Genomic DNA, 23,135 nt, shown 5'->3' on the forward strand with positions numbered 1-23,135 from the left:
TAGTCCTATTCTTTTTCTGTGGGTCCAACACTGATGTTGGGTGATGGCTAGCTGCCTGAGTTCCAGTTCATCCCAAAGGTGTTGGATAGAGTGGAGGTCAGGGCTCTGTGCAGGCTAGCTCTTCCACACTAAACTGGGGAAGCCATTTCTTATTGCAACTGGTTTTGTGTATAGAACTCGACTGTTGACACGAAGTAAGAGACACACTATTGCCTAAAATATCGTTGTGTGCTGTAATATTAAAGTTCCCAATGCATTGTAAGGGACCTGAAAAACAGCCACACAACAAAAAGTACACAAACGTACTCATTTTGGTCATAGTGTGACTCACAGATGAAGACACACAAAAACACACATGTTAATATTTGCTCGTCTTTATTTATGCAATATATTTATTATTATATTAATTTACAACATCTATAAAACACCTTTTGCATAAATTATGCTACTGAAAGAAATGAAACACAGAGCTGTGCAGCCAGTTCGCTTTGCCTTGTAATTGGTTGTAAAATGAATACTGAGGAGAATACTGCAAAGGCAAACAGAGGTACAGTGTTGAGAGAGATCTTGTTATAGTGTATCAAAAGTCAGGCATTCATACTGTGGGGCTAACGGAAAAAACATAAATGTGAAACAGGCTATCTTAAATCAAAGTCAAACACTTTGGGAAAGGAAGGTTAGTCTGGATGGTTCCACTTGGTTCATGATGATTGCATTTCGAATGATTTCTTGAGTTTCAGTCTTCTTCCCTGTTGTTTCCGGAAGAAATGCAGAATTAAACCTTCTGATGGACATTCCTGTGATGTATTTTGTTGTGCTGTGTTGCAGATGGCACCCTGTGCTAAGAACTCCCCAGTATCCAACATTCATAATGTCAATCTTTAGGGAAAAAAGTATCATGCAACATCTTGAACATCTAGAAAATTGCAAGCTATCCATACATGTCTTTAGTTTTTCTAAAGTTTTATTGTATATAAAGTTGAGTTGGTCCACAACACATTAAAAGACGAAACCTAATGAATCCTTCGAGTTCATATTGGGACAAATGACCAATTAGACTACACACTTCTGGAGGGAAAAAAAGTTTCATGAGAATAATTCCCGTAAATTCTGGAATAAAAGCCGCTGTTCATATAATGGTCATATAATAAAGGCAGGTCGCTAAACATGAATTTTTTTTTTTTATTACCTGTAATCTGATGGCAAAACTGGTAAATTCACTATAATGTACATTTCCACAGCACTAATTCCATCAGTACAACATCAGAGTGTTGTCATATTTAATACTTTTAAAAAAATGCTCACGTCTGCTTTGCCTTTTTCTTAAAGTTATGAAACTCAACATTTCCTACAAATATATCTACTAAAAGCTTATCAGGAACAGAAGATATTAAAAAAAACAAAAAACATGTGGTTCTTTATATAATATCCTTGAGGTTAGTGAAGGAAAACAATATTCCTGCTAGAGATGAGAAACTAAGCCCAGTCACAAACAAACATAGGACTTTCACCCAGGAGACCACTGTGTCCCGTATGAAACCAAAACTAAACATTGATTTTACGATTGCTACGTAATGCTGTTATGCCACTTCTGCAACGTTATGTGGGAAAGTCCACTATGGGCTGCTATTTATTTACTGTAGTTAAGTTGTTATGCTATTATAAATAAAGACCATGATCTTTTTTCTAACCTTAACCAAGTAGTTTTGTTGGCCACACTTAACCAATTATTTCACACTTTAACCATGTGGTATTGTGCGTTTCGCGTGATATAAAACGTATTTATGAAACAACTTTTGCTTTAGAAATGTTGTCATCCACATTATTCGTGGTTTGCATGAACGTACAATGCCAACATTTCTTCCGGCGCTGGTGAGTATGACCTGACTCTGTTGTTGTGCAGATTGAACTAGTGCTGTGGAAATGCAACTGATTTTATACAGTTTGTGTCAACATCAAATTAAAACAGAAGCCGATCAGAAAACAAGGAGGTTTCTTACTAAAATATGATAAAATTAAAATAAAGTTTCAAATAAAAAATCTACAGTTGAGGTAAATAAAGGCCTTGGCCTCTCTTTGACAATTTACGGTAATTTGTCTCTTCCACCCTCTTGTCTGATGGCTGAACACTCTAAAGACAACTGAGGCTACAAATGTGCTTTACCAACCCTAACCCTGATAGGACTTCCTAAATAAACACGTTCATCAGCATGGCCACACAGTAACTACAGGCTTTTACTTATCCTACAGTTTACCACTATCACTTCAGAGAGCCTGAAGGAGATTCACAAAGTAACAGGTTCATCTACCTCATTGGATTGGATCACTTTTCCAATCTATATAACAATAATTGAGCTAGTGGATTCAATATAGTACAGTCCAAAGAACATCTGTGGTTATACAAATCTAAGTATCTATCACTTTGACGTCACATATCTGATATGGCAGTGATTCTAACCTTGTTGTGAATAACACAAACTGCAACACTGAAGAAAAAGAGGAACAAAATACGAACAAACAAAAAGGTGCATGTCTATAAACATATGTGGTAGGTAGATTCTAAAGCTTCAGTGCAATACAGACGACATTTCAAAAAGCACTTTCATTCGGTGTCAGTGTGACAAGGCATTCATCCCTGTCTGACAAAGAGTGGGCACTACGCTCCTTACATTATATCACAATAAGTCAGAGCATGTAATCAGAGCGCGAGAGTGACATTCAGAGAGATGAGTTCACTTCAGTTCTTCAGACTCATAAAAACACGTGTTCTGGACGACACTTAAGAGCACAGCAGGCAAAATAGGCAAAGTCAGTTTGGGGAGGAAATGTAGAGTTACAACACACAGGGAGAGTCTAACAGAGCGGACTGTCTACCAGTGGAATGACTTGAACTCTGCCAGTTAGGTGAGATCACTGTCCAAGAGCTGTGGTTTAAGACGTTCACAAATTCATAAAAGCATGTCTTAAAATAAATGAATGAATGGAGTGTTTTTGTGTAGGCAAATGTTTTAGTCCACATTTTAAAAGGTAACTCTGATTTTTAACAACTTGGGTGTAATTTTGGCCATCATTTCTACCAGATATTCAACAGGGAAAGAAACAAAAAGGCAGGTTCTTAAAGCCACCAATGTGTCCAGATTATCTAAACTCTTTTCTTTTTTACAGTAAAACTGAAAGTGAGCCTGAAGCATTGCTGATAGTCCATCCACTACCTTCCCCCTTGTGTCCATAAATACACCTTCTAATCACTTCACCTACTTCTGGTCAGTGTCCTGCATGTGGGTCCTCGCCCACCATAACAGATGGATGCTAGTAACGGATAGTTTGGGTAATAATTTGCCGTTTTCACTTCATCTTCTCTTCCAAATTCATTTGGCTTACCTAGGGGCTTATTTAAAGCAGCATTAAATCAGTTATTCTTTGGCCACTTGGGGGCAGACCTTCACAACAAGCTGAAAATCACACACATATTTGAACATGTGTCCTTTTAAACTGTGAGCAAACAGTACTGACACATCCGAAAAAATATCTTTATCTTTAGCTGTTAAATGCTCCACTACGTTCACCAGCTAGTCTCAAATTGTGTCTGTCTGCCTGATGCTGAGGCAGTTGTGTGCTGTGGTTTTATAAGAGCCTACTGCTGCTGGAAACAAATGGATGAGAGTGGTGAGACTGAACCATAACTGTAAATGTACAGGCTGTAAAACAAAATCAATGAGCTGTAAGATGATTTATAGCTTTGCACTTTTCTTTATACCGTGGGATTTGTTCTTCTACTTCTGCTGAAAATCTCCCCCCTGGGGGAAAATAACATTTACCACAACAACTATCTATCTATAGCGCTGAGGGGAACCAGCTGTTGAATGACCCATATCAGTTAGTGCTTCACAACCTGTCTAATTGTCTGGCTGCAGGTGTTTCCTGACCCATCTGACTTCTATAAAGCAATGTCACCATGTGACAGATATCAGTAACTTAAAGAGTACAATGTTATTTTACTGATAGAGGTGATGGCCAAAACTACGACAAGGACGAAGCTGTAATTTGTTTAAATAATCCTTGAACTTTGGTAAGACTTCACTTGAAGGCTTGTAAGCACTCAGAAAAACGAGGCTTGTGTTTGGACAATAACACAGAACATGAAATTCTATTTAAAATACAAAAAAACTCAAAAATCTGTGGAATACAGTAGTGTGGCGGCCATATTGGAGGTTTTCTAGGGAGAGAGGAAATGTTGAATGACATCAAAAGGCATCGACTCATCATTTCTTTTTAAAAGGGTCAGTTCACACAAATCCTATTTTTTGTCTGCCCCCAAAATAATCATTATGAACTTAAACAACGAGCATGGCGAATTTCAGTACTCACAGCTGTCAAGCTACCAGCTTGTGGAAGACTCTGGTGACACGCAATGAGTGCAGAGTGCGCCCAGGTAGTGAGGCGGGAAAGCAGACGGTCAGGTGACCTGTCCAGTCATTTCATCCGGGCCGGGCTCATTACTGTCCTGTGACAGCCACAGGATATCAGATTATTTTTTTCTTTTTGCCAGAGCATTTGATTTATCGATTGCTGTCGGGATGCAAACAAATGTATATAAAAAAAATGTTTCTAAAATACATGACTTCCGTACGGCTTGAATTGTCTTTGTTCAATCCTGTGTGCACCACAAATAAACAAATCAAATCAAATCTGGGTTCTAGGGATCATTTGGGTGAACCAACTCTTTAAACATCAAGCTAATTCATCTGACTACATACATACTTGGATTATGCTAGCTGTTTAGCTGGCTAGTATGTTGTCAGCATGATGCGAGACATCCGTGACAGTGCATGCCACCTCTATGACCGGATCTGAGAACAAGCACATAGCCTCTTTCGTTATTCGGGGGTAACTGTATGAGAGATGGAAAATATCCTGAAATGAATACAATGTTCCGTATGTGACTATAATGCAAATTAAAGCATATCATTTGTTTGTAGTGACAAAACAATTTTGTCACGATGTCCAGTGGTGAACATCAAGCAGAGTTCAGGAGCCTCCGTTTGAGGTGGGGGGGCAAAAAGAAGCAGCTAGCTCAACAGAGAGCGGTGTCATCGGATGGACGACAGCGTTTGACGACTGCTAGACATTTTCACCTTGGTCAGACCCAAAGGACATGAAGGGTCCAACCAGGCAGAGTGTCCCACTTAATGGCTTGGTTTTCAGTTGGATTCAGGTTCATAAATATCAACAGAGAAAACAATTCAATCAGTAAAATTTCATCTTACGTCAGGTTGGGACAAAACTACTACCTCTCTGGCTCCATTTGGAAAATCAGACGACAGAAATTCTTTTCCGGCTTCGGGCTGAGCTGGCCGAGTGGGTACAGAGGCTGAGTGTTATGAGGCAGGTAGGGAGTCTTTAGAGGACTCAAGCTGCCGGTCTTCACTGAGGCAGGGGGACTAGGACCTCCACGTAGTTGATGGGGAAGAAGCCGGAATCGCCGCTGATCATGCCCTCGTACCAGTTCTCATCTATCTGGTTGGTGAGGATGATGATGTCACCCTCCTTGAAGCCCAGCTCGCCCCCGTTCTCTGGCTCGAAGTCATAGAGGGAGCGGCAGCACGGCTGGTCCAACACCTCGGCCTCTGCACCACAGGAAGAGATCATACAAGGATTTCAGTCCTGCACATTTAGGATGAGAATTGCCTTCTTTCCTACAAACTAACAATTTCTTTCATTATCAAGTAATTCTTTTTTCCCCCCAATTAGTCATTGACAAAATGTCTGAAAGGAGTCTTACAATAGCTAAGAAAAAAAGAGCCAACTCCACCTGCTGATGACTTGGCTGAAAGCCCAGAAGTAAGAGGACCTTCAGTGCTAATACTGAGCCCACTTCATTACAACCCAAGTGAACTTACATTACATTACAGCAGACGCTTTTATCCAAAGCGACTTACAATTTCATTCATCAGCAAAATAGTTGTTGTTTTTTGTCCGCCGTCACAGACGTGTTTAATGCAGTCAGTGTGTGTTACTCACGGTGAATATTGCCATTGATGGTGGGGCTCTCAGGCCATGACAGTGGAACAGAGTTTATATGATCAGCTGGGTGAGATGTGAAGACAAATGAAGATGGTGTTGAGCACAAGACAGCACAACACAATGCACACACTCACTTTATGATGAGTGGTGTTAGAAATAACACCAGTTAGTGATATAATAGCCACATTAATTAATTGTTAAATAAAATAATTATCGTAACATTCAGAAGGTTTGAATGGTGGGATGTTTACTGTCAGTAAATAGAATAGTATAGATAGTAATCCGCATTTGGTGAGGGAAGATAAATATACTTTGTGCATTTAGAGACCATCAGCTCAACACTGTATAAAGTAATACCTACTTTTACCATTGACTGTGGGGTTGATCTGGATATCTGTGAGGGATAATAGAAAAAAAATGTATACACTTGAAGGCAAAGCAAACAATGAAGATGGGGCTGATGGAGGAAGTTGCATAAACGAAAGAAGAAACACAGGTACGGTAAAGGCGGGAATATGTACCGGTGGATTTCAGCGAGGAGCTGTAGGACAGGCCGTTGTGCTGACTGTTGTCCAGGGTCTCCATGCTGCTCCTGATGGATTTGGGTTTGAACTCTCTCTTGGGCCGGCTGCTGGCTGTGGATATCCTGGGGTGAGAAGGTAGCAGAGGGAAAACAAATACAAACAAATCCTTGTTTTGAATTGGCCCCACCTTCTCCGTCTCGTTACCAGGGGCTGAGCATACGCTGCTCTTTCCACCGGAAAAAAAAAAGTCTGGTGATCCACTTTCTAAGTCGGATCTAAATTGTTTTCGCTCTTGATCTCTCTTTCATGTTTTCATATACATAACTTGTTAACACACAATATATGTACGTTGTGTTTAGAGTCCATGGAGGAATCAAAACTCCCCTAGAAGAAAGAATGAATGCCTTTAGTCCTGCATGGTGTAGCGTGCACTTCAGCCTCTTGAGGCCACAATGAGTATTACAACAACAAACGCTTAAATGACCCTGTTTACATTTCATTGTATCTCCCACCTGTTTTTACACAATTTATCACTATTGTATATGAAGCTTTGATTTCAATCACACTTTGTGTCCACTTCCTCCTCCTGTCTTACCCTTGTCTCTTTCGTAGAGGAATGCAATGAGGCACTCGTTGTATGGGCCAGTTACCAGTTTACATGTTTTTATTTTTGTCGGATGTAGCAGAATGTTACGTGCAAAATGGAGCGTTAGTTGAGTTTGGTTGTGTGAACACAACACAGAGCAATGCATGTAACCAACTAACTTTTTGTCAAGTTTGACTTTTCTTCCCTTTTTGGAAAATAAATCACATTCGTACTCAGTAAAGTCAAGTCTGCAGTATACTATGGGAAAAGAGTATAGTTTTGGTTTTGGTACTGAAACGCAGGTATCTCATTGGCCATGGTATTGAGACAGTAGTCATGGCTGCTCTTGGGCTAATGTATACTGCTCACAGACCTGCTGTCACTACTCTCATTGCTGTCATTCAGGCTTTCAATGTCACAACCACTCTGAGTGAAATCACTTTTTGAACAGCAGAACCAGAGTGAGATTGTCGTCCTCCCACAGGGGATGAATGCTGTAAAGTAATTACTGACGGCAAAGCGAAGCGCTTCCCTCACCTCTTCTGCAGCTTTCCACTGAGCTCCTGCAGGATTTCACATGACTGCCTGTGGTACTCTGCGGCCGCCTCGATCAGTGCCAGCAGCTGGCTCGCCTGCTCCACCTATTGGCCACAAGAACACACACACACACACACACACACACACACACACACACACACACACACACACACACACACACACACACACACACACACACACACACATACACACACACGCACACATACACACACACACACACACACACACACACACACACACATACACACACACATACACAGACAGATAATATAAGAAATTATCTGACTTTGTATATACTGAATGTTACTACATTTTAAAATCATGCCTAAGTGTGTCTCGTCTAACATGGGCAGAGGGGTTGTTTAGTTGAACATGTTATTCTAGTCTGCCTGACTCATCAATCCGTTATCTGACTGTTTTTTATATCTGACTATGTTTTTTTATATCTGACTATGGTTTGTGCAAGTTAGACTCTTTGGCCACTCTGAAATATCAGCCTTCACCAGGTGCTAGACAATGCTTGTGATTCTAATGCCTATTGGTCTGTTCTTGATTTAGAAGTTCTCTCCTCTCTTACATCATTCTCCAGGAAGTTGAACATGCTCCTCTCCGCCAGCTCTTTGCTCTCGTCAAACTTCTCCACAGCCTGCCGGATCTCCTCGTCTGGGATTTTCCCCTGACGCTTCTTCTTATAGTCAAAGTCCAACCGGCGGCCCTCCAGCTTCTTCAGGTGGTGCTGCAGACACAAAGAGGAACATGTCAACACAATGCATCGGGAAAGTGAAATGTTAGTGGAAAGTTATTTTTGGAGCACAAAGCACAATCAATTTGTTCCTGTTCTTTCACAACTAAGCTGTTTGGTGCTGTTCAAACTAACTCACTAACAAACACAGACCGAGAAGTGGGACTTTGTCCATTTGTAAACTTGAACACAAATGGTCCACATGGAAGACGGAACCGCAACGCAAGACCTTGGAAGTTTAGTCACCAGTTCAGTCTCACTTTCAGAACAGTTACATCTTTTGTAACCATGGTAACAAGTATGGGAGTGCAGCAATTTTACCGGATATATCAGAAGGTAAAAAGGTCCTGCTGAAAATGTTTTAGCAGTTTCACTAAAAAGTGAGGGAGACAAACCAAGCACACACAAACAGCTCTCTCCCTGCCTGTAATAATACAAAAAAGTTGTACCGTGATCTCTTTGAGGTCCTTGTCCTGTAGATTCTGCAGGGGGTCAATAAAGTTTTGTTTGACACCTATGTCCAGGGAGTCCTTCACATCTGCCATCTGCCTCATGACCTCGCCCATATCCACCAGAGCAGAGCCTACAGGACAGAGAGACAAAGCACATCTCTTCAGTTAACCTGCGGGGTGCGAAATCACAGAAATCCTTTGAAGACATGCACCGTGTCTGGCTGTGTTCAAATTAAAACAGAAACACATCAGAAAACAATGAGGTGATAAAATGTACACCTGAGAGTCAAGAATAGGAATGGGGCAAATAGAGAATACAGGCCTGTTCCAGGGGGGTCCCAAACTAAGAATTTACATGGTGGAATGTGATTGGTCAAATCTATATTGGTCAAGTTAATAGGACGTGTTCCATCCATTGTCCCTGGTTATGGTGCCACAAGGGGACAGTGATGTTCGTTGTGTGTGTGTGGGTGTGTGTGTATATGCGCCGCTGTCCACAGTAATGAACGGAGCGGAGGAGATGGATAGACAGTTTCCTTTAGTGCATGTAAGCGTGCCCCACTGGCTAGCTCATGGGCGCCTCTCTGCACTGCGCTCATACAACCTTTACAGCTGATAACGCCATCCCGACACTTGGCGGCACCCTCCGGCCCCCCCCCCCCAGGTGAAAACTGTTAGCGCTTTCAGCACTGTGAGTAGTCAGTAAGTTATTTATTTAATCTTACTGAAACCTGGCTTTGTCATCGTCAGTTTAAGTTAATTCACACCCCGAGTCATATAATTACTTACATTATAGAGGCAGCGGCCGAGGAGGTGGAGTAGCAGCCATCTTTGACTCTAGCCTTTTAATCAACCCGAAACCTAAACTTAATAATATAAATAAATTTTTTGAAAGCCTTGTTCTTAGTCTTTAACACCCAACCTGGAAAACATTACAGCCAATTATGTTATAGTGTAAAATAGAATGGGAGCCAGAGCCTTCAGCTGGTTTGACAGGAGAGGTCCACTTTCTGTCCCATTTAGTAGGCTTAAGACTTTCCTCTTGATTACACTTACAGTTGGGGTTGGCTCAGGTTTATAGTTAGGGCTGGCTCAGGTTTATAGTTAGGGCTGGCTCAGGTTTATAGTTAGGGCTGGCTCAGCTCTATAGTTAGGGCTGGATCAGGTTTATAGTTAGGGCTGGCTCAGGTCTATAGTTAGGGCTGGCTCAGGTCTATAGTTAGGGCTGGCTCAGGTTTGACTTGGACCAGCCCTATATATGCTGCTATAGGCCTAGACTGCTGGGGGACTTCCTAGGATACACTGAGCTCCTCTCTCCTCTTCTCTTCTGTATGAATTCATGTCCCATTAATACACATTACTGACTTTGCTTGTTCCTCAGAATCTTTGTGCTTTCTTTCCTTGCAGGTTTCCATGGATCGTGGTTATATTTGGATCGTGGTCCAGCCTCCTGCCGTGGCCCTGCTGACACCCACTACTACTATCATTACTATTATTATTAGTCACAATTCTATCATTGTTAATGTTTTCTTTATGATGATTATTATATTATATCTACTGCTGCTGTTATTACTATTGGAAATCCTTTTTTATCATTGCTTCTGCTATTATTAGCGTTACTACTGCTATTACATCTCTCATTATATTATGTTTTTCATTCTGTACACATAACATCTATTGCACTTCAGTCCAAAGGATCCCTCCACTGTTACTCTACATTTTTCCTTAGCCACTGCTAGAGTCCTAGGACAGAGGATGTCGTAAACTGTACAGATTGTAAAACCGTCTGAGGCAAATTTGACATTTGTTATATTTGTTATATATGCAAATAAAAATGTATTTAAAAATGTGATCATTTCCAATCCAGCAATTTGTGAGTGAAGTTTTGACTGCATACATCTGAGTTTTTCTGATGTTACAAATCTGAAATCCAGGAGGAGTGTGACAGTGCTCCTCAGTTGTGCGGCAGTCAAACAGCAAGAATTCAACAGATGCTAGTGTTGAATGAGAAACCCAGTCACCTCACTGCAGCCCTGTCCACTATCTAGGAATTTCTGGAATATGAGAATCGATACCAAACACGGAGTCGTCTCCCAGCTCATGGCCGTAGCGCAGCATGCAGTCTCCCATCAGGCCTTCAGTCTGAGGGTAGCCAGTGGTCTTCACCTGCCCTCGGATCTTAGACACTGTGTTCAGCATGTTCAGTTTGGCTCGAGAGGCTATGGAGGAAAACAATGAATATACCATGAATATACACAATCCAATAGCATGGATATACCACACACAGGATTCAGCATGGATATACCACACACAGGACGGTGTTGTAGTGGCAGATACAGTAACTGTACATTCTTTAACAGAATAACATATGATCCATCTTTTTTCTCTTACCTGGGTTAGGCTGGAGGTATTCTGTTGTTTTGGACAAGAGGTCAAACACGGACTTGTTGGTCACCTCAATTTTCTAAAAGGAGCAAGACAAGAACGTTTACAAAAGAGATGTTGCATTTATGTGTAAATACATTTTTGTTCTAGAGGATATTTGAAACAGTACATTCAGTTAGTGATTCAGACCCAAGCTGGGTTCATTGTTACACTATTTTAAACAAAATGTGAATGACGATACTTAGGACTGAGAAAAAAGATCCAAAGTGCGACTAAACTCTTCAACTTGAACTTCACCCTTTTCATGCCAGTTAAAATAAACTTGGAGATCAAATTCAACCCTGAAATATGGAGGCTGGAGTGTGTCGCCAGAGTAATTCTGCAGTGTTTCAATTGTTGAGTAAATTTAGACATTTAGATATAAAGTCATCTTTAAGTGACTAATAATATGTTTTATTACGTGCACACAGCTTATAGTCATCACGTATCTCCAGGACAAATTGATAACTATAATCTCATTGATATTTGGAGGCGACCGTGGCTCACTGGCTTAAGAGGGTTGTCTGGTAACCGCAGGGTCAACGGTTTGATCCTCGAATGGGATGTGTCGTAGTGTCCCTGAGCAAGACACTGCTCCCCGGGTGCCTGTCATTGGCAGCCCACTGCTCCCTATATACAGGGGTGGGTCAAATGCAGAAGTCAAATTTTGTGTATATGTATATGACAATAAAAAAAAGGGTTTCTATATTTCTTACATGAATATAAAGTCATGAAACAGATAGCTTCGCTATTTACAGGCTCGCTGCACATTTCTGGGCCTTTTCCCTCACCTACCTGTTTGGGGTTCTTGCTTGCTGCTGGTTGTAAAGGTTTAAAGGCTGTCATGATGTTATTCTGAGTTGCTCTGTGTACACTGACACAATAAAAAAAAAAAAGAAGGGTGCTGAGATTGGACGACTGACTAAATGAGATTGATGTTGATCTTCCCAGTTTCCTAAAATGTTGAACTCTTCCTTTGACAACAGAAATGTATAACTTACATCTAATCAAACACTAATTCCAATCAAAAGGGCAAACTCCAGCCAGGAAATTGTGTTGATATCTTCATAGTAACAGTCCTTCATCAGACTTGTTTGTAGGTGAAATCTGGGAGATCAATGACCACCACAAGTGTTTTATCAGCTGAGGATGAGCTGTTTGTACTTTATGAAATCATAAAGTCTCACCATCATGAGACCATGTTCACTGCTGAGCAGACTCCTGTACTGAACTCACCCTCTCCATCTCCATGAAGTCTTCATCCAGCTTGGTCCCCTCTGCCCCACTGATCTTTTCACTGAGTAGCTGCACAGAGAGAGCAGATAGAGGACTGAGTAAGACGAAGGGACAGGAGGAAGGATGAAGTTCCACAGTGAGGTCGCTGCAGGAGGATCCACAATGAGAATTATAGACCCAGCATGCACCTCTTGGTCAATAACATTGTGGGTGTGTTCCACACTTATATATACGTATACAGTCTCTGGTTCCACATTTAGAACATGAAACTTGGCTGAAACGCAGTATCTGAATGTCACCTCTCTCTGCAGCTGCTGATTTGGCTCCTTTCTTTTGTCTCGTCCTGCCATTATGTTTTTATTTGTATTTCATCAGTTTTCCTTTTTTCCTGTTTTATTTTGTGTTATCTACCTCTTGTCTCATTTCAGGTCAATTCACTTCCTGCCTTTGTGTATTTTCCCGCCACTGTGATTGTCTGCCCCACCCTTGTGTAGATCCACCTGTGTGTAATCACCTACACCTGCCCAGTGTATTTAAACCAGGCGGAGACCTCTGGTGTCTTAAACCTGCATTCTCTCTACTGACCAGCAGGGGGCCTGTCCTGCTCTTCCCTGTGGTTCTCCAGTCGTAAGACACACAGTTTATCAGAACTTTTCATGTGACTTTTGTTTTTACTCTGTAACAGAAGAACAATACCTGAGATAATAATAATTCAGTAAAATCAAATTAACTGATTTTTAAAAAAATGTATGAAAGAACTAGTGTCAGAACATTAAATACATCCACCATATAGAGGAAAACATGTTATTATATGTCACAGAGTGAATAATAGGCATGGAAATGATTTCAGATGTCAGATAATCAAAGTGCATTTGAGCTTATCCAACCTTTCATAAGCAATGTACTGTTTGGAAGAGAAGATGACTCTTTAAACATGTACATGGTAGTAACTGAGAGACATTTGCCTTTGTGATTTGGATTTAGTTCTTTAGGTAAATGATTGATTGGGTTAATAACCTGCTATTATATGATATGAGCACATCCACCATCAACACCTGTCCCCTAACAGCAGTAATACTGTGGTCCCTGCATGCTTTTAAAATGTTTGTCAAACAGAGGGATGGAACTTTGACACCATTCCTCTGGTAGATTAAAAGAGGATTAAAATTCTGAGTACAAATAGTGGACTAATACTGAAAGATTTAGGGCAGTCGGCCAGTCAGAAAGAAACCTCTGAATGCAGGTCAGTTCATGTTCTAACACTGAAATAAATCATCCCATTCCCAGTTCAGGACTTATTTTAAATATGTGTTTTAATTTACTTTCTGATGATTTCTTGCATTGCCAAGACTAGAGTACCTTTGAAAACCCAAATTGGAGCAACCACCTCCTTTTGTCTACTTCTTTTTCAGTCTTCCACACATCATCTCTATGCTCTACACTGCGTAGGTTGAGACTCTATAAACTTTAAAGTTTCCATGAAATAGCTAGCAGACTGCTATTTAAATCTGTATATTTACGTGTTTCCTGTAACAACTGTAAGACAGGGATGGATGGATGGATGTGTGTTATGTTCCCGCTAAATTTCACATTGACAGCCTGCTCTGTTGTGGAGGACTTATCGCACTATCCCCCACAGCCACGGATTTGTCCCATGAATGAGACAGGGATGAAATGGAGGAAGGAGAACATGAAAAAGTCGTTTTTGGATCTGAAGCCGGCAGTGATGCTGGTGAAGAAGAGAAGCAGCATCATGCCTGTGATGGAGCTGATTCATCCCGATGTTAAGCCTGCGTCGATATTAAAAAGCCTTTAATTGGACCCAAAATGAGTATTTGGCCAGAAAGCAGGATGGCTCATCAACATTTTTAGGGTTTTACAATAAACGACAAACTCTAAAATACCATTAACAATGCCTGCTAAACTTTTTTTGTCATTGTTGGGCACAATACAGATGTGATAAAAAAATAACTGATTTCATGGGACCTTTAACAAACAGCTTTGATTTAAAACAAACTCAACTCAATGTGCAACGACAAAATAACTAGTATTTTATTGAAAATGTTTCATGAACAATAAATGCAAGGAAATACAAAAAGAAGAGGATGTGAAACTTTTCAAATGACAGTTGTGTTATGCAGCCCTCCTAACATGGCAGTCCAACTCACTCTCTCACACGAGGAACAAGGCTTCCTTCAGGAGCAGATTAGTAAAGTAGCTGTAGGTTAAACAGGGCAGACAGTGACGATGCAGCACAGACGCAACCCACAGACGCAACCTAAAAGTAGCCCAATTAGCAGCTCCGCTAACAGCACAACATTTACCAGGGAAGAAAGTGGAAGAACCTGGAGATCGAGCGAGAACAGAAAGGAGACTTGAGTCATCACCATCCTCTCCATGTGGCAGAGTGAACAGGGACATTAGGCATCACACATGGAGTATTGTTAGGATTAACGGAACTGAGTGCAGATCCCCAAATACTTTAGAAGCAGGCCCTTGATATTGCCAGACAGCATAATAAATTAGATTCCAAATTGATAGGGAACCTAAACCCAAGCAACATGAACATGTTTGATGCAGTTTGCGTCACAACAAAGGCCCTTCTTCTCAGGGCCGTACCTCAGTCACACCCAAACATGCAGACATGTAGACAACACTGAATGCTGGAATCAGAGGGACATACTCTCTCATCATAGTGACATTTAGTGAGGTGAATACAATCAGACTGGCTCCTTTTGGCTAAAAGGCTAGCGTATGGAAGCAAGGGAAAGGGTTTGTTTTAATGATGGAGCATAACAAAAATGCACGCTTCATTCACCAAGATACATTATAGTATTACATTTTTAGAATAGATAAGATTGTTGAATTCAAGTTTAATATGGTAAATCATTTTTTTCAATCAGATAAAATTTGTGAAATTTAACAGTAAAAGAAGTATTGTTTCTGTAATTTCAGACAGATGTTTTGTATAATTATGGAATAAAAAAATGAATAATTGTGTTTTCATCAGTGAATAATATCTTTTTTAATTTGTAAACTGTTAAAATAAGGTTTTTATTATTGAAAAGAGGGAAAGGTTGTAGTAATAGAATAGTTGTTCTGTCAATCTATATAGATTTATTGTTAAATAAAAAGGTATTTGTGTCTTCAATGAGGTTGAAAAAGAAATGTAAAATTCCAAGTTTATATGATTAGAAATACAAAAAATTAATGTCATTTTACAGATACAATTTTTTCTAATAAAAATTTGGATTAATACCGTACATAATTGGTTATAAGACGTAAAATTAAAGAAACAATAACGATAAAAGAAATACATCTTCTGTTATTTTACAAAAGTTTCATGTTATCATCAGGTACGAGAATTGTTCACAGCTTCCAGAAAATGAAACTTTTCAAATTCCACCTTGGTGCTCATGAAAGTAAAGACAAATGTCAAACTAAAGTGCTTAAATTTGTTTTTTCATTGATGACATTTTCAAATGTTGGGACTTCAAGTTCAGTTAACTTTAATGCCAGCTTTACAATTAGCTATGTGTAACCTCTAGTTGTAGTCTTTCAAATCAAAATAGAACAAATCTATTCATTATTAACCTTCCATGAGCATCTGTCAAAATATGAAATTCACGAGCTTCCTTGGTGAGTATTTTGGACACTGTCAGACACAGCTCTTGCCCACATGATATGTCCCTTCGCTTGTTTGTTAGTGGGCAACAATCAAAATAACTCTCCACATAATAATTCACAACTGAGTCTGTGGATCTTCGTGACTCTCCAAACCTCATCAAATCACACCACAACTATAGAATGGCCCACTCTGACATCATATAACATTGTAAGCTGGTAGACGTTTTGCTGAGTTTGTTATCTTTGGATATCAATCAGATTTTTTAGAGTCTGTAAAAGTCACTGCTAGTAGTAACAACACTAGCACTTTTATCCCTTCTTTTCCCATATTTACATCGAAGCGGACACGACCCAACACTAAAAAATCGTGACATGATCTCGAACATAAGCACCAGGGTAACCATGACCTCAAATACTTTTTGATGTTTGAATAAGAATCTGTGCTCTGTACCGATGACCTCTTTACTATTACCCAAAACCATCAAAACTCAACGTTTCCTCGAAAAAGGGGCTAAAACTTAACTAAACAGTTGTGGTAGGAAACTTGTTCTTATGAAAATGGAAATTTGTTAGGGCCATAACGGCTGTTATGCTATGTTATGAAATTTGGATGACATGCAGTTTGTGTAGGATTTGCATCAAGTATCAAAGTATTTTTTGCAGTTTTATTGACATAAAATATCACTATCTGTCATTAAGAAAGAAAACTATAAGAGAAAGCAAACATCAGGGTACAATTACACGAAGCATAACAAAGGCTTTTCAGAGAACCTTGAGTATTTATTCCCCAATGAACCATTGGTAGCCTGCTACTTTCACAATAAGTACTCAGTACTACATGAAAGCATTATATGAGTGTTCTGTTATTCAGAATTCAATCTTCCCCTTGTAACAATGTAACAAGGCAAACTGAGAAGGAAGTAGCTTTAGGGCTATATATCGCCTTGCGTACAGTATTACAATATATTGAATCGTAACCCGTTTCATAATACGTATCATATCGCTAGATTATTGCCAATACACAGCCCTACAGAACATACAGAACATAAAACAGAAAGAGCACAGCAGACATTTTGACTTGTCATAGGGGGAAAAGCACAGCTGTAACTAATCCCATTAATAATGACTCTGTCTCCCAAGTGTCCCAGCAGCCATCATAGTGTGACACTGAGCCAGCAAGCACAATACCAGGATCAAGTCAACTGGATCTGTCATTATTCATTTGATTATGTACTGTGATTGAGACTGAGGGAGTGACACACTGTTCAGAAGATGAATAGTAGCACTAACATGCAAATTGATGTGATCGCTAAATAGGCTGACTTATTCTGAAAATAACAATATATGCCTAGTTAAGACGTGCAGTGTCCTGCTCTACATTAGACATTGTGGCTCTTGACACAACAGTCCCTGTTCACTATCCATGAGGTCTGACCCTGGGTTACCCAATGAGCTGTCTCATTGCTACGAGAAAACCTAAGCTATGTCTGCTGATCACTCAGTCATAATTGGAAACTAACACGTCACTTACAACTCCAATTAGTCATCAGTTCAAAAGGACATCCTTATTGCAGCACTGTAAACGACACATGAAGGCTCAGTGGTGGAGCGTCAGTGGTGTAGCCTCAGTGGTGGAGGCTCAGTGGTGGAGGGTCAGTGGTGGAGCCTCAATGGTGGAGCCTCAGTGGTGGAGGGTCAGTGGTGGAGCCTCAGTGGTGGAGGGTCAGTGGTGGAGCCTCAGTGGTGGAGGGTCAGTGGTGTAGCCAGCGGTGGAGCCTCAGTGGTGGAGGGTCAGCGGTGGAGCCTCAGTGGTGGAGGGTCAGTGGTGGAGCCTCAGTGGTGTAGCCTCAGTGGTGGAGGGTCAGTGGTGGAGCCTCAGTGGTAGAGCCTCGGCTGGCTCGTGATCACGGCCTGCTTGTCTTTCACATAACTTCTGCCCATCTTCGATCCAATACAAGAATTATATGATCGTTTAGTGTTGCTAATCTCTTTCTGTGACAGCTTTAATAGGGTTACCATTTCAAGTCAACTTATAATTAAGATACTATACGTCAGCTAATAAGTGTAAGACGTAAAAGAGTAAAAGCGTAAAAGCTTAATTATAGCAGCGAAACAAATTTCTCTGTAGTTTGTGTTTGATCTTTGAAAGAATAAAAAATACTGAAGTTAACATGTGCAGTAGTGCAGCTGTGCTGTCATCAATGGTTGCTTGTTTATCTGTTCTCTCCACTTGAACCTTTGTGTTGCTTCCCTCCACAGATCCTCTGACCTGCAGCACTGAAGTCCTCGCGCGAAGCTCCACGACATCAGCCCGTCCACCGTCTCACCTTTCAGAGATCACCTCCAGTCTGACTTGATTCTGCTGACACTGCTTATCCTCTCTCACATATAGCTGAAGAGACTGGGGTGTACATGTTGCTGTTTGCCAAAATAAGTGGTTGCCAATGCCAATGACTATTGTCTGCTTTATTTGATCTACTTAATGTGTTTTAAATTTATTTCTCATTTTATTCTATTTTGATTGATTTTTACATTTATATTATTATATATACTTTTTGCTTAATACAAAGCACTAATTGCCCACGTTTAAAAGGTGGGCAATTAGTGCCCACCTTTTAAATGTGGGCACTAATTGCACGAATTTGCCTTGCTTAAATTCATTATTTGGTAAAAGGTCAATTCCTTATGAAAGTATTAATGGTTTCTTCAATGCACCACGACTCAAATATTGTTAATCTGAAAGGAAATGTGCAGCCTGATGGTGTTTTATGATTGATTATGACGAGTGCTTTTGCAGCTAATAGTGCGGCGGACACTTCTGAACATCTTACCTCGTGTGATTCAGACACCACTATATAATGTTCCTGGTTAGAGGCCGACATGTGCTGAATAGAGATGCTGAGCCTGATGGGTGAGTGTGAGAGAAGCATGGTCTTGTGTCGGTAAATGACGACAGGAGCACTGGAGAAAGCAATCAAATCAACTGAGTACAATTAAACCCACAATGCAATTATCTAACATCAGAAGTGAGGTAAAGGCCACACATTAAATACTCATGCATTTTAGCAATCCAGTGATCCAGTAGAGCTGCAGTCTGTTTCACCAGCTGATGGAAAGTTTGACAAGTGTAAAATCAACATTAATTGCTACATTGCAACTTAGTTTCACAATAAACTTGCCACTTAAATCAGTTGCACCATCGCTAGTGATGCTACAACAAGCTACAGGTCAATGGTAATATGAACCCTTACCATTCAGTAGTTTCATAAATACAAGCCAACCTGATCAATCTAAACAGAGAGCCACACTAACCCTGTCCCTGTACAGGTGTTCAGTGTGTGTGTGTGTGTGTCCACTGCAAGTGCTGCCAGCAGTAGGAGAGTTGTAGGCACCAAGTGGGTCACAGCCTGGATAAAATTAGCAGACTGAGAGAGCTGAGAAACGAGCCCAGTGTGGCTGCCAGAGCCTTTCTAGGACAGTGGAGGGGGCGGCGTGCTGAGAGGAATGAACAGGACGGTACCACTGTGCAGTTTTACAGCCTGATCCATCATTTGCTGTTACATAACTTATGATCAGTTAACAGCTAACACTTCAATACTTCAACGTTTTGAAAACACTTATTCCCGCTCTCTCTGAATGCCATGCGGGGAACGATTGGTATGAATCTCATGTCCGTGTTGAGTCCAGGCTGACTCCAGCGCTTTACAGGCTGGACCCTGTTTTTTAGTCTATGTGACTTATGGGTCGAAAATCTTTTAGATTGTTCCAGTATTGAGGGAGAAGAGAGACTGAGAGACTTGAGAGACTTCAGATTGAGGCTGTTATGAGCAAGTCAGATTATAACAGACCTCATCTGTTACAATGTATTCAGTACAAGTATATCGTCTCATCTCACTTTTGGAAACAGAGTAAATAAGCATATTTCCAAAAATGTTGAATTATTCCTTTAACATTCTGAAAAATCAGGCAGGTTTCATTTAGAAATGCCACTAAACTCCGTGTAGTTGACACACCCAAAGAATTCCCTGCTCCAATGACGCTGTGAAGGCAACGACAGCGCTGATGCTGAGGACCAGAAACCTTGACCAATCACAGCAATTATTTTATGGATGGGAACTCAAAGAGACAGTCGCTAAAACTGTTTCAGACAGAAGGTGAATATTATATTAGGTATTTTCAGACATACAGTGCTTTTTTGAACATTAAAGCTTGTAAGCGTGTTACAAGAATGAACCTGAGCATGTTAACTTTAAAAGAACACACAGCAGTCTTAAAGGAAGTTCATTTGACTCTGAAAAATATAGATTAAAGTGTTTTCAAATTAATGTTTTTTTTTGCAGGTATGAAGATGTTCTGAGATGAAACTGCAACTATCACTTAAATTAAGATGAGGCTTGAGTTTTACATTGAGGAGAGAGGGTGAAAGCAGCAGTGCTTGCTGGGACAATGACGTGCTCCAGGGCCAGATGCATGAGTACAAGCTGCAGCTGGGGCCACAAATGACTGGTTTAATCCACGCTGACAGCATCGGAGCTACACATTAGTGCTGCAATCATCCTGAGCAGTGAGAGTAAAAACGCTCCCACTGACTGGTGCTTTTTTGATGTGAGGTAAATCATGGCGCTCATCCCGTCAGGATGTTAGGTGTGTTTTTGAAATCACAGATCAGAGAAGACACCAGCATTGCACGTTTGTTTGAAGTAATTTCTTTGATTGTGTGACTGTGTTGTTGGGTTTTCCTGTACTCTGAACACAGGTCTTTACAGACGGGGGGCACAGACTTGTTTCTTCCTTTGTAGAGAGCACACACATACGCACACACACATGTACTCAGCACAATATCTTTGTCATCACTACCAACATCCGCATCTAGACACGGCAGAGTTTTGAAGCTTGACATTTCTCTCAGTGAAGCAGTGTGTAGTGTTCACTACCTGAGGATGATGTCTACTTTTTGCCTTTCTAAAACCAACAACACAGGCATAGGTAAGGAGTGGATTAAACCTTGTGTTCATCAGCTGTAGCGTTAACGGCAAATGTTAGCGGCTTATGTTGTACCTGAGAAATGACAAATAAAACACTAAAATGTCCCCGTTTTCAACAGTCACGACCAAATTGTCCCGGTTTTGGCATATGTAGTATTAATTCTATTTCATAAACTGCATAGAGCTCGTGAGCTATGTTGAGACACAATGTTCAGAAAACATGTGGCTTGTGGAAAAATGGGTCCAATATATAATTGACTGGTGCGAAAGAATCGGTCATAATCTGTGCTCACATTTACTTCCATCCAAACAGGATTATATTAGAATGAAATAACATGCTGATATTACATTTTCCTGGTTATACTGTGCTGTATACTGTATACTTATACTGTAAGGGTTCCTAATTGTCCTAAAGTAACAGATAAATGTCCTAAAGTAACAGATAAATGTGGGACATGAAGATTTAGCCTCAGTCTTTTGGTATGCTATCATGTATGTAGCCATCAGTCTGCTAACTCGTTTGCAAGGTCCTGTTTTTGGAAGGATGCTAATCTGAATAAATGGATGTTTTGTGTGGAACCTGTCTTATTGTGTGGCTGCTTTTTCTGGACCAGTCTGACTTGTTGAAGCAACACCCCTGTGTTTCCACCTCAGCAATTACTTTGGTGTTCACAACAGAAATTATTATGTGGTAATCACATAATCCAAGAGAAAAAATTGGGATTTGGAGAGCAAGCTGTTTTTTTTTTTTTTGAACGTCGAATCTTTTGCCTTCCTTTAGAACCTGACATGCACAGTAACAACATCCAGATTTCACACAGCCTTTTGCTAGCTAGTTTACAGATAAAGAGGCTCATTTTACAGCTCAAGGTGGTGAAGGTGCATTTATCAGAACACAGAGCTGATCTCCTACTTCAACACAGCATAGAGCACTGCTAAATCTTAACCTACGCCTTGCACCTACTTCACTGCTTTATAGGCTAGTTGAAACACATGACCGCCATCATCCATTGTCCCCACTGCAGATTGGAACGTAATCAGTGAAGTCCAGCTCTGGTCATAGATCAGTGCAGCTCTAGGCTCTGCTCCAGCAGAGACCCAGAACCACCATCACACCACTGTTCATCAAACAAGCGTGTTTGCACATGTCATCAATTGTCTTGATATTTTAGCAGGCTGCACAGAGTTCTGTAAACTGTCTCACAAAGGCACGTATTGTATAGAGCAGATACTTGGCTGCTTCACCCAGCTTTACTCGGTATCTACAATGTATCTGCTAATCCAGTATTGCAGTAATCCAGCCAGCATCAATGTTTGCCTCGCTCCACTAGTCTTACAAATAGTCAGTCATCTTCACACCTCTCTGATTTCAGACATTTTTTAATGCATGAATAATGTCACTTGACCTGTCTAGAGAAGACAACAATGGTTTCAATATGAAGCAGTGAGTGAGTTTATGAATGAATGTGTGTTAGAGCCCTCTCAGTAGCTGATGTTCATGATCTCATATAGTCAGTGAGGGAACACTACAGTACAGTGTCTTTTTAAACTGCAGCAATATGAAGTTGTGTGCCATCATTTACTGGCAGAGAGGTTGACCAGCAGAGCAGTTTAGAATCGAAACAAAACTTTGGACTATCGTACATAGACATACATTCTAATGGTTACAGATTGTCACTCTTCAATAGGGCAGGTCTTTTGTAATCTGAGCTGGTCTGAGGTCAGACTTCAGGGCAGAGGGAGCGACCCCAAAATCACAGAGAAGCCGACTCGCACCGGGACAAATAATATCACATGATCTCTGTGTTTAAAAATAAAATAAGGTTGGTCATTTGCGATGGAATTTTTACTTGACAAATTACAGACAATGCAGATTGGCGCGGGATTAAGATCACCTGCGATTTATTACATACAGCAATTACCACAAATTACTAGAGGTCCCAAAGTAATACTAGTCCAATGTGAATAGGGCTTAAT

The 23,135-nt window shown here is 40.5% G+C and overlaps 1 protein-coding gene across 4 annotated transcripts in view; it reads right to left on the reverse strand.

The window, feature by feature from the left end:
* Positions 1-266: 266 nt before the first annotated feature.
* sh3gl3a (SH3-domain GRB2-like 3a) overlaps positions 267-23,135 on the reverse strand; it is a 37,307-nt gene continuing 14,438 nt past the window's right edge. The window contains exons 2-11 of one of the 4 annotated variants that reach the window (XM_031846267.1): positions 12,547-12,615; positions 11,278-11,350; positions 10,962-11,105; positions 8,884-9,017; positions 8,270-8,428; positions 7,672-7,775; positions 6,546-6,670; positions 6,386-6,418; positions 6,022-6,087; positions 267-5,627 (exon numbers count right to left, since the gene is read on the reverse strand). In XM_031846267.1, coding sequence (XP_031702127.1) covers positions 5,425-5,627; positions 6,022-6,087; positions 6,386-6,418; positions 6,546-6,670; positions 7,672-7,775; positions 8,270-8,428; positions 8,884-9,017; positions 10,962-11,105; positions 11,278-11,350; positions 12,547-12,615 — 1,110 coding nt within the window. In that variant the 3' untranslated portion in view covers positions 267-5,424. Of the gene's footprint in view, positions 5,628-6,021; positions 6,088-6,385; positions 6,419-6,545; positions 6,671-7,671; positions 7,776-8,269; positions 8,429-8,883; positions 9,018-10,961; positions 11,106-11,277; positions 11,351-11,817; positions 11,850-12,546; positions 12,616-23,135 lie in introns of those variants that run through there. The other 3 variants (XM_031846270.1, XM_031846268.1, XM_031846269.1) reach the window with 3 other exon arrangements.

Source organism: Anarrhichthys ocellatus, unplaced genomic scaffold (genome assembly GCF_004355925.1).
Source record: "Anarrhichthys ocellatus isolate YVR2014 unplaced genomic scaffold, GSC_Weel_1.0 scaffold6, whole genome shotgun sequence".
Taxonomy (NCBI): Eukaryota; Metazoa; Chordata; class Actinopteri; order Perciformes; family Anarhichadidae; genus Anarrhichthys; species Anarrhichthys ocellatus.